Source organism: Barbus barbus, assembly GCF_936440315.1.
Source record: "Barbus barbus genome assembly, chromosome: 47".
In the NCBI taxonomy this organism is placed as follows: Eukaryota; Metazoa; Chordata; class Actinopteri; order Cypriniformes; family Cyprinidae; genus Barbus; species Barbus barbus.
Window position 1 is genome coordinate 18,109,581 of NC_136725.1, and position 12,997 is coordinate 18,122,577.

Below are 12,997 nucleotides of genomic sequence, written 5' to 3' on the forward strand. Positions count from 1 at the left end.
TATCTATTTAAAGCATTCTTTATTAATAAGTGTTAATTTCTTAAAAACAGTGTATATCTACAATATGAGTATATCTGCTCTGTAGATATCAACTATTTAAAAAAATCATCCATAGTATTCTATAAAGGCATGTGGATCCTTGGACAAAGTCATTTTATGCTAAATCAATAAGCATATATGCTCTTCATTTAAATTAACGCTTAACTATTAATCAGTCTTTTCAAATATGTATAAAGCATATTTATGATAAGGTATTGTGTAGCAGTTTGATCTTTGAACATTTTATGTCAGACGTCAACTCGGAATAGGCCTTTTTTCTTTTTGTTCAGTGAAATATTGGCCTTTGTGTGAGTTTTTATTATTTTAGCTATTCATGCAGCTTCCATATAATTTAACAATACTACAGCATTAAGAGTAAAATACAACAAAACTTGCAACAACAAACATACCGATTAAACTGAATCTTTTAGATAACAAATATGCCCAGGGTAACTTCAGGGCTCGAGGGCAGAAATTTTAGTGCTTGGAAAGTAGATTTTTTTTTTTTTTTTTAATCTTAATATGCTTTAAATGTTCCTTTTAAACCTGTGTTTCAGGTTATCCACGCTACGATGTGATTGGAGACCACAGCAAAGGAGAATATCACCTACTGATCCAGAGGACCGAACTGACCGATGACGGCAGCTTTGAGTGTCAAGCCATCCAGGCTGCTACCAGATCTCGACCCGCTCGACTCACTGTTCTGGGTCAGTGTCACCTACCAGAACCTTCCATAAAAAGAGAAGACAGACAGACAAATAGATGGATAGATAAATGTTCATTATGTTACATTACAAGCAAGTTCACTTTTTGCTTCTCTTTTTTAATTGAAGCTTTTGTTGCATGAGTGCAGATAGATGGATTGATGGATGAACTGACACACATTCAGACAAATCGATACATGCTTTAACTAGAATAGCACTCGAGCAGTAAAGGAGTAAAAGAAAGCGAGGTCCTGAGAACGAGAAAGCATGAAAAAGCACCGCCTCTGCAATACTGTGAATGTAGACAAGAACAAAGTCAATCTCTGAGTCAGATAAATGTGTGATATTCTGAAATCAGGGCTAATCAGCTTTAATAAGACACATTAGATATGTTTGCGATCGATGGAGACCCTGACATAAATGCATTGCGTCAGCTTAGCTCCCAGGCAGCCTGACTCTGCCTGATTATCATTATCGATTTCTTTCTTTCCTTTGTTAAAACTATGATATATTCCAGAGGAATAAGTTCATTACGCCGGCCTTGGAGTAACAGCATTTTAAACCAGTAATCTGAGTCTAGACGCTTAAAGCCGAGCGAAGATGCCTGCGATTCTAGGTCCATTAAAATGATTAATTATAGATGAGAGGCCGCTCATTTGTTTTTATTTTTTGCTGGTCCGGTGGCAGCAGAGACAAATCATTGTGCTCCCCAGGGCAGAGCCATTAGCCTGACATGTAATCCCACACAAACTGGCTTACTTCTGAAAAGTTGCATACAAAACCGCAAGCGGCTCCTGAGCGAGGTAATGAACCTCATGTAGGGACTCCGTCACCGTCAATCCCTTGTCACTTCCCTCCCGGGGGGACGACGGCGCGTGACCACAATCAGATGCGGCATTTGATTCGTTCGCTCGCGTTCTCTATCTCTCTCCTGACAGCCGGCATCCAGAGTGGTCTTTGTAACTTGATTGGATGCCTGGCCTGTGAAGTCTCAAACCTGTCTTTGTCACTTACTGAGAAAAATGGCTATGGAGGCTTTTTCCTGACTTTGACTTTGAAGCCTGGTGTTTGGGCGTGAGTTTTGGGCTCTGCTGCGACACATTAATATGCCTAGGTCTAAAAAACTGCGCTACGCCTGTGTGCATCGGCCACTAAATGGTGTCTCCGGTCCCCTGCTGAGCCCTCATGCAAATTCCGAGTTGGTTCACGCTTTCTTTTATTCTCTTTCAAGCGGCACGGCTTCGCAATAAGGCTCTCAAACAATCAGCCTTGGTTTCGAACGTGTGCTTCTGCAATTACACAAGTGCGAACTTGGCAGCGGGAGGGCGGCTGACCTGCCGGAGTGACATTTGAACTTTGAAAATCCGTAGGAGAGTTGTGAGGTAACCCAGTTTGCTTTGTGGTGGCCAGGCTGCTGAATAAGACATGAGATGGGGTTGGTACACATTGCTGAAGAAGGACCCCTGAGGCTAATTAGATCCAAGGAATTCCCCTAAAGCCAAGGCGAGGAGCTGGAGAGAGAGCGAGAGCCACGGCGCAGCCACTCAGTGAACCGTGGGGAGAAACCTGAGCCACTTCCAAAGGTCACCATTGTTTAAAAAGAGCTACTGCAGTGTTTCTGTAAGCTCTCAGCATTTGTTCTGCTCATTGTCTTCGGAGTTAAAGAGCTTGTGCGATTTGGCTGCTTTCAGACTTAATTAGAAGCTTTCTTTCAATTCTTGACGTGATTTAATGCGAATGAAAACAAGGCTGTGTGGAACAAAAGTACAGTTCGTTTAATATGTCAAACTGTCTTAAAGTCAACATACAAGCAAAATTGACCCGTTCACATTTCCTAGTCTTATTAGAAACAATCTATTGCTTATTTTAAAGAGAAAAGTTTGAAAATGACTTGCTCTCTCTCTCTCTGAATTAACTTGTTGCTCTTGTGTTTCTACACCTTCCCTCCAAACATCTCTAGTCTGGTATGCAGTGCATATTTCTCACTATACAATCAATTCACATGGATAATCATGTTCAAGCTTAAATATGAACATGAAGGCTGTTTGATGACTGTCATGTCTAATTTTCAAGACCCATTTTTTTTTTTTTTTTACTAAAACATTTAGCAGAACGTCATAATTAGTATGTCTTTTTCATGAAACACAACCAGAACAAATTATTGTGTAAAAAGTAAACAAATTACTGCATTCAAAATACACAAATTATTGTAGGGCTGCACGATAAATCGCATGCAATTGTCATGTGCATCTCATCGGTAAAACCGGTTCTGTGATTAGTAGTAAATCTCCATCACATGCTTTCAGATGGAATGGCATTTAATACACAGAACACAGACAAGCTACGCAATATCACGCGCATAATCGCAGGCGATACATCTGTGATTATGAGCGTGATATTGCGTAGCTTGTCTGTGAAGTACGGTTCTGTGTATTAAATGCCGCTCCACCTGAAAGCATGTGATGGAGATTAACCCTAATTGGAGATGGACCCTGTACTCTGTTCGTTTAATTTTAATTTTAATTTAATTATTTATTTTTTTAAAGACTTTTTATTCAGCAAGGACACGATGTGACAGTAAAAACTGTTAGAATGTTAAAAAAGATTTATATTTTAAACAAATGCTTTTCTTTTCAACTTTATATTTGGTAACACTTTACTTTGATAGTCCACTTTAGACATTCTACTAACAGTAAGTAATTTTGCAACTACATGTCAACTAGCAGTCATTAGAGTATTAGTAGACTGTCTGCTTAATATCTTCAAACACTTTATTTTGATGGGTCCTCAACATACAACATACTGAGTATGAGAAACTTTGCAAGTATATGTCAACTTATTCTACTAACCCCTAAACCTACCCCGCTGAGAGTTAGTAGACATGTAGTTGCAAATTAATGAGAATTAGCTGACATGTAGTTATAAAGTTACTTATAGTTAGTCGAATGTATTAAGTGGACTATCAAACTAAAGTTTAACCTTATATTTATATTGAACATATTTATTGATATTGAAAAACATATGTCATGTTTTCCATGAAAATATTAAGCAGCAAAACTGTTTCAATACTGATAATAACAAGAAATGTTTCTTGGTTTCTGAAGGATCATGTAAGGATAAAATGAATAAATTACATTTTAAAAAATATATTAAAATAAACGAAAGTGTAAGTTTGTATTCATATTTCAAAATATTACTGTTTTTTACTGTGTTTAAATAAATGCTGCCTTGATACATATTACCCTTTTTTGAAAACCAACTCAAACAACCTCTTTGAACAATTGTGTAGATGTGCTAAAAGCCACAGAACTCTAATTGTGCAGTCACATCACATTAATTAGGTCTACATGTGAACTTCTCAGACTAGTAGTAGGAAAAGCTAGTGGATTAAAGCTTTGTACGAGATGTTATCCTCTGCCTTAAGAGCGTGTTGAACAAGCCATGTTAACCCGTCCCAGAGGGAGACAAACATCAGTCCTAATGAGAGGAGATGGCAATTATTTGTACTCTTTCAAAGCAAAGAGGCTGTTCAGTTTCTCCTCTTGGTGGATAAGACACCAGACAGGGATCATCACCCAATTCTCTGAAAACTACAATGGAAAGGTGGCGAAAGATGTCCTGTTGTCTTTTCCCTTTTTTATGGGTTTCTCACCCTTTCGCAGCAAGCTAACTCACCTAACCCTGTCCAAATACGCTCCCTGTCTCCTCATGTTAATGTCAACACCAGCGTTGGCCACAAAAAGGCACATCTCAGCCAGACTGGGAACAGAGAAAGCAAATGCTGTGATGAAACTGAAAATGTAGAGTTCACAGATACAGGTTTCGACCCGAATAACAGCCAAATGCCATTGTTCCCTGTTTTTTCCCCTCCCCACTACATAGTTGTCTTGGTTTTAAATTCAAGAATTATCACCTCAGTCTGGAAGTGCAGTTAGTGATATGAATTTTTTTTAAAGTATTGAAGTTTGCAACAGCTGGTCGTCATTTCAAACGTCACACTTTGTTGAATAGGCAGCAAGCATGCAGCAACATCTGCATCTCGGAGAAATGTGAATTCACAGACAGGTACATCATGCTACTGTGTCACAGCAGAATAAAAATTCTCACTAATGTGACATAGGTGCAAAACTTCAGCTGAGATATATGCAGTATCTAAAATTAACTTGCATGATGCCAAATGTGAATGACATTATGCTTTGGTAAGTAAATTAAATTACCCATTTTACATTTACATATTTGGCAGACGCTTTGCCAAAAAGCAAAAGCGACTTGCATTCCACTTGCGATTCACATTTTATCATTTCTAGCTTTACCTGAATAAAACCCATGACCTTGGTGTTGCTAGTACCATGCTCAACTTTTTGAGCTACATAATGGTTTAAAAATTTAAAGGCAACCACTTATTTTAATTTATTCAGCAGTTAGCTCTGGTCTATGTATTTGAATGGCTGAGCGGTATTCCACAATGAGACGTTTCACTATTCGTATTACTCATTTTGTGTGTTGGGATTTTTTTCAGTGACTCTTTTTTCTTCTTTCTGCAAATTGCATCATTACACTAGTGGGTGGTGACTCTACTATGAGTGAGTCATTTGAATCAATCATTTAAATGATTCATTCAAAAACACTAATACATTCTAGAACAAAACAAGTCTTTGTGAATGAGTCACTGAATCGTGCACTCATCCAATTTGTTCATAAACACAGATAGATAAGTATTTTATGACTGATTCATTGATTCGGCACATTACTCATGAATGGTGATGAATAAGTCATTGATTAATTGTCTTTATGAGTGTTATTGATTTAAAATCTTACTTATTTTGATATATTTAAAATGTAATCTGATCAAAGCTGAATTTTCAGCATCATTACTGCAGTTTTCAGTGTCACATGATCCTTCAGAAATCGTTCTAATATGCTGATTTGCTGCTCAAGAAACATTTCTTATTATCATTAGTGTTGAAAACAGCACTGCTTAATATATTTGTGGAAACCATGGTGCACTTGATAAATAGAAAGTTCAGAATTGACGTAAAATACAAATATTTTGAAACATTTTAAATACCTTTACTGTCACTTTTGATCAATTTAATGTATCTATGCTGAATAAAAATATGAATTTATTTAAAAAAAAATTCTTAGTAACCCCTGAACAGTAGTGCATTTTACATCTGGATTGAAAAATGTTTTAGAGAAAAATATCATAGAGAGTAACAGGAAAGGAAAAACTGCTCCGTGACAGGATCCTCCTGTACTTTAGAGCTCCCACAGGGCATGTGGAGCGCGAGACAGAGGTCTGATTAGAGCGGAGCGCTGCAGTTCACTGGCCTGTTCAGGCCAAAGGGCTCTCTGGTGTGGGCCACTCGTCCATGCATGTCATCCCTGTACATGCTGTACTGTTTTTTTGGGGCATCCTCCCAAGATTACTCCTGTTTCTGAGCATCAGACGTTTCAGTGACATGCCTTCCCTCCCAGAGAAGCTTTTAAGGGAACTCGAGCAGAAGGAGTGGGATAAATCGTTCGTTCTCAATTCAGCGCTTGTGTCAATAATGGCACCCTGTAGTTAAAGCTCATCAAGCTGACATCTATTTATTTATTTATACTCGCTATTCATGTCATAACCAAAGTACAAACATACTGAACCTAAAGCGTAATTGAACTTTTAATATTCACCGCCTCCTCAATAGATTTAGCTCAATACATGACAGTCTTTATATAATAATTAAGACACATTAATGTGAAATGACAATACTAGTGTTTACTGAAATGAAGAAAATCTTAATGATAGTCAGTTATCTGATGCACTGGCCAGAGCTGTCAGTATTAAAAGAAACCGAGACCTGGAGAACTTTTCTGTTACAGATTTTTCTGAACAAATGAAACCCCTTGTGAGTGTATATTCAAAGTCTCACTTGAGGCTGTTCCCCTCGAACAGAGAGAACTGTTCATAATTGAAAAACAGGCACAAGGTCGGTCGGATGCTCTCGCATTGATAAGCTGACGGGAGAATGTAAGACAATGATTTCTATTACAAAATGATAGTTCAGTGCCGCAAGGCCGTTTGGGCATTGTGGTGTTTAGTCAACATTACTGCACAAAAGTGACAAAAAGTAACATGCAGTTCAAGGTTGGTTAGTGCTTCATGTAATGCAGTTTGCATTCATTTTTAAAAATAGTCCTAGCCCTTGTGTTAACATTTCAACTTTTTCAAATGTTATTTCCCCTTGTTTATTCGATTTTAATTGGATTTCCTACAGTTCATTTGAAATTAAGTGCCCTCCTTTGTTAAAAACTGGCCTTCAGCAGGAACTTTCAAAAGGTGAAACACCATGTCACCGTTATCTGATCAATACGAGTACAGTTTCAAACAACACAGAGGAATATTTCACTTCAAAAGCTTTTATTCAAATAAATGTTTGTGTCCTGGTAACAAGATCACATCTGCTCCTGTTTAAAGGGCTCCGTGAGTATTTTTAGTTAATACACCTGAAAAAATAAAAACAAAAAAGGAGGGATAATTGCTAAAGGCTGTGTGCCGCTGTGTGGTACAACAACTGAACTCAGGATGAAAGTGATTAATCCACCGTGCTACCAATTCCTGCGAGAGAAAGATGAAGAGAGGGAACGAGAAAAGGGAGAGAGAGACATCTCCAGATGTGAGACCAAATCCAGGTACATTATAAAATAGGTCACATTTCCCAGAATGCCCCTTCTCTCTTGTTTCCAAAATGAAATTGCTCCATTTTTCTCCTTCCACATGCTGAATGACTCGAGGTGTCTCAAGGGCCCGGTGTATCAAGAGGGCAGAGACAGAAGTAATTCGGTCTTGGCTGTTCGTTAGGCTCCGTGTGAGAGTTTCTCCCCACTCTGAACAGCAATTACGGCGGGATGATTAATCCATCGTGTTGACCGGCTCAACACAAAGAAGATGATTGGCTGCGTTAAGGCACCGGCTTGGAAGCGCCACACCAGGGCATATTTGCAAACATGGCGGTCACAAGAAGGTTTAACATGGTTACGCCAGTCTCTGGTGCTCGCAAGGAGAGCATGAACCATCTGGGATCCGTGCCACATGGAGAGTCACGGGATGCCATCCAAAGCTGCTTGGAAATGGCAGTGTGTGAATTCACACCATAATATATTGGCACTTAGCTTTCTGGAATTCTGGGACTTGAATGTTGGACTGCAGTGCCAGCTCTCTAATTCAACCCCATCAATAACTGAAACTTGAGCAGACAGACTGATTGACTTAACTGTTGTGCTCATTTGCATACACTTAGCCTCTGGTCTATCAGTCCCGGAAAACAATCCCAGCATGCAACTGTAAGCTGTGTTTGCATCACTTGGAAAAACAAAAAAAAATGAATGAGTTTGCTCTAAACAGGCAAAGCACTTAGGCGTTAAAACAAGCCGTTAAGGATGGCTTTGATGTCCAGATGGGAAAAGGAATATGACACTGACACTTTAATTGCTCCTGGAAATGAGAGTGGATTCTGAGTGGATGGAAGTACTTTGAATTATCTGACGCTAATTTACTGTATATGCAGCAAAGGGGTTTCGTTCCAATTTTCTATGACTATTTTAGTGGTAAAACAAGAACCACTATTACAGTTTGCATATCTATCTCACCTTGTTCATCTAGGCTGCATTTATTTTACTAAAATTGCAATATTAAGTATTATTACACTTTAATAATTATTGCAATTTAAAAACTTTTCTACTTGAATATATTTGAAAATATAATTTATTTCTATGATATAACTTTTGTAACATTATACTTTTACATTATACTTTACTTTTGATCACTTTTGGTGAATAAAAGATTTATATTCTTAAAAAAAAAAAAAACATTTACTGACCCCAAACTTTTAAACAGAAATGTGTATCTATTGTATATTAATTTTGTTTACATAATTTTGATAACTATTTAAACTATCTTAGCTGCCTGTGTGGCTGCGCAGTTAAACAGATTTACTGTTCCATCACGACAGACCGAATCAGTTTTCTACTTTTCATTTTTCCTCATTCCTTCTTTATCTCTCTCTTTCTCTAATCTCTCCCACTCTATCTATTTTTCTCCTTCTCCAAACTGTGCTGACAACTAGATGTGGCTGTTGCCTTTATACATGCAGGCAGAAGGGAAAAACTATTCATTCGTTCTGAGAACCGTATGATTTTTTCAAGCTGAAGGGAGACGTGATTGGTTCCAGGGAAGAAACACCAGCTAACAAATCACACAGGACTCCGTGCTCTGAGATCTCTGTGTAGTGCGAGGGACAAGTCTCCACGGTCTGATGTGCTACACAGAAAGATCTGAAGAGAAGATGTCCGGCGTCCTCCTTCAGAGACAAACATGGTCAAAACGTCCCCTTTGCACCCTAAACTTTGCTGTTACCAAGGCGTCTTGAAGTATCCAGTTGGTCAAACTTGTGAGTGCCGCTTGATTGGCCAGAAATCTCGTCGAGAGTAAAAGCTGGCAGAAGTGGGGTCTCAGCTTCCCTCTTAATGAAGTCAGCATCTCTGGGACGTCCCCCAACAACAACCCCCCCCTCCCCAGTTGGCCCGTTCTGGCACCTTCAAATAGTCCCTCCTCTTCTCACGTCTTACTGCCCTCTCTCTTTTTCCAGTGCTCTCTCTGGAGCACTCAGGATGTAGCAGCTGCTTGTTTCCTTTGATTTAGACTTGCCCCAGATATGCTCCCTAATGAGCTGAGTGCCCAATCAATAATTTACCCAAGTCTGAGTGAGAAGCAGGCTGATCAGAGCTGTTTAAAAAGAGAACTGCAATCAGTGCTATTCAGAAATTGTTTTTTTGACTCATCCTTACATTTCTCCCCCTCTCTCTCCTTTACTATGTGGCATTGTTTGTGAAACAAGAGGATAAACTTCTCTCTGATTTTATTTCCAGTTCCTCCTGATGACCCCATGATAATCGGAGCGCCTGTGGTGAGCTTGCGTGCAGGGGACTCGCTAAACCTCACTTGCCACGCCAACAACGCCAAACCAGCCGCCTCCATCATCTGGATCCGTAACGGAGAGTTACTGAACGGTGCCGCTTACACCAAGGTATGGGAGATCCCTGCTGCTGCTGGCAGTTATTGTAACAACAGAACACAATACTGCAACATTATGGAACCAGGGAGCGTGTCTCAAAATCATTTTTAGGCATCAGAATTGTGTTCAAATGTTCAATCAAACGCCTCTGTGATGCCCGAAAGTGTTTTGTTTCAAATTGAATGTTCATATCCAGCTATTATGCCCCAAAAAATGCTGTTTTGAATATTTTAGATTGATTAAATGCGTCTCTAATGCCCAAAAGTGCCATATTGAGTGTTTGGTTTCAAATTGAATAACCAAAAGTTCCATTTTGAACAGTTGAACGCTTCTGTAATGCCCCCCAAAAATCTTTTTCAACGTTTTGATTCAGTTGAAATGTTCATGTGACAGATATGCCTGAAACATTTTAATTCAATTCAAACGCGCATATGATGCGCAAAAATCTTTCCTCACAGTTTTTGACTCGGTTCAAAATATGCATGTGATGCCCAAAAAAAGCTGTCTCAACAGTTTGATTCAATTCAAACAGGCACTGATGCCCAAAAACACTGTTTCATTTCAGTTTGAATGATCAAGTGATCAAAAGATTTGTGAGTTCAAACGTTTCCCAAAAAAGTGTTTCATTTCAAATCGAATCATCTATCAAGACCAAAATGTTGTTTTAAATGATTTAGATTCAGCTTGTTCATCTGACGCTCAAAAACGTCTCATTGTTTTGATTCAATTCAAATAATATATGCATATAATGACTAAAAATGCTGTACCGAATATTCATTTCAAAGTGAATGATCGAGTCTGTGATGCCCAAAAATGTTGTATAAAATGTTTTAGATTTAGTTTGAACATTCAAACGCTCCTATCATAAAATAACATGGTTCAGTCATCATTCAAACATGATGATTGAACCATGAATTGAATGTGCTATTGACCAAGAATATATATTTGAGCGTTTAAACATACATACGTTCCCCAAGAATGCTGTCTAAAAACATTTCAATTCAGTTTGAACGTTCAAGCACTTCTACGACACCCAAAAATGCTGTCTAGGTAAATAACTGCATAGGTTTTGAGACACATCCTGTATGTTTGACAGTATTTATTTGCCTACAGTTGATATTTTCAATATTACCTCTTTCACATGTCAAAAAAAGAGTCTCTCATGAAATGCTGCACTCCGCCTGACTGCGTGTCCTCGAAACGCTCGGCTCTGTCAAATTAATGACAAGTGAGGACTAATTTTTAATTTAATCCATGGGGCAAAGTGAAGCTGTAATGCAGTGCTTTAAATATGTCATAATGGAAAGATATTCCAGCACTCCATTATGAATGTGTTCCTCAGCAATTTGCTCAGTTTGTCAGCTTTAGGGAGAAAATTGAGAGAGCAGGAAATGTGTTTAAAGGGCCGCTCGTACTATGATTGGAGAGCATAATCTGCTCATTTTGAGTAAGCTGAACCCCTCAGCACCCACCGGAGAGAGTCCCTTCATTAATTAACCAGACCTCATTTAGACACAAGCAAACTAGACAGGTTACCTCTTTTTTTCCCAGCAGAAGTACTGCTTTCAAATCTGTTCTACACTTGGGAGACTCTTTTAAATCCTTCTGAAATCAAGTGGCTCCATGAGATGGATAAAAACAAAGCTATTCACGTCTCAAAAGTCATGCCAGTGTAAACTGGATATTAGATGTTGTTTTAAGGAAAACAGGAGTCTTATAAACTGCTGATTCTTGAGTGCTGGGACAGAACTGAGAAGAGGAATGTGCAGAGGTATTACTTTTGGATTAATCTGTTAAACATGTTCACAGGTGCTGGTTCAACCTCTTGATTCTTCTGTTTTCACAGTAAATGTGTGTTTTTCCTTGCCGCAACTCAGTGTGTCAACACGATTAAGGATGAATTGAGATCACAGGATGGTTTCACACTGATTTTCAGCTTCATCTATTTAATTGTCACCACATTCAGACAGAAAATCAACAGCGCTGACAAAATATCCATAATGCATTTAATCACACACTCATTCGATGTGTGTTTTGTTATTTTAGTGTCGCTATAGGATGCACGTCAAATAAGTGGAAATCATCTAAAATTCCCTTTACTTACAGTTCTCCTGTTCAAACGTTTTGAAAAACATATTTTTGGAAAAAGTCTCTTATTTATTTGATCAAAAATCCAGTAAAATCAGTAATATTGTGAAATTTGACTACAATTTAAAATAACTTTTTTTATGCATTTTAAAATGTAATTTCTACCTTTGGTAACAAAACTAAATTTTCAGTAGCCATCATTTAAATATCCTGATTTGGTGTTCAATAAGCATTTATTATATTATCACAATTAATAATGCTCATATTTATGTATTTATTTATGTTAATATATATTTTGATCTCCATGAACATTGATGGACAGGTGGTTGATGTCATTTTATAATACTGATAAAATGATCAGCAGTTGAAATGTAAAGAAAGTGTAAAAAACACTGAATAGTTCAACTTTCAAATTTTGTTGTTTTCCCAATGAATGGCAGGTAAAAGTGTGGGAATGCACTCTCATTTCTCACAAATCAGTGAAAAATTCTTTAGTTTGAATCAAGTTTAACTTGATTTTGTGCCTAAAGCTCTGATTTATAACTGAACACAGTGAATGTCTAATGACTGGAGAGCCTCGTCTCATCATAACACAATTACCTTTTAGAAAAATGTCAGATGATATAAGCACAAGAGATTTGAATTTTTCATTTTTCTCCAGGAATCGAGCTCCACTCTGAACACTCTTTATTGCGTTATTTGATTAATTCTGTGAGAGAATCTGTTATAGCTGCGAGGCTGACGGTTGTTTTAGATGAAGTCAATATCCTTCAAATATCTGTACCAATTTTTAATAATCTTTCCTCAATAAACACGGTTCTTCCACAATAGCTTGAATACCAGAGCACAAAAGTGCACGTAATATCGCTGTGAATAAGCTGCTTTGTGACTGACATATGAAGTGTGTAACTTCCAATGAAAGATTCTGCAATACAGAGCTAGTCTGATAACAAAGCAAACATTTCATGTTCATATGGTACTCAAGTCTCAAGGGTTGTTGGGTAAATGGCTTGCTCTGAGACTTCCAACAGAGAGAAGCTGATTGCGAGTCCGCAATCTGTTTTTGACCTACACTCAAGAGGAAGTCCAAGGATAAACTGTCTTGAATTG

The 12,997-nt window shown here is 38.0% G+C and overlaps 1 protein-coding gene across 1 annotated transcript in view; it reads left to right on the plus strand.

Annotated features, from left to right (window-relative positions):
* The window catches only part of kirrel3a (kirre like nephrin family adhesion molecule 3a), a 128,914-nt gene that overhangs the window by 83,858 nt on the left and 32,059 nt on the right, over positions 1-12,997 (plus strand). Inside the window, exons 3-4 of the mRNA XM_079410134.1 lie at positions 597-746; positions 9,654-9,811. Coding sequence (XP_079266260.1) covers positions 597-746; positions 9,654-9,811 — 308 coding nt within the window. The remainder of the gene's footprint in view (positions 1-596; positions 747-9,653; positions 9,812-12,997) is intronic.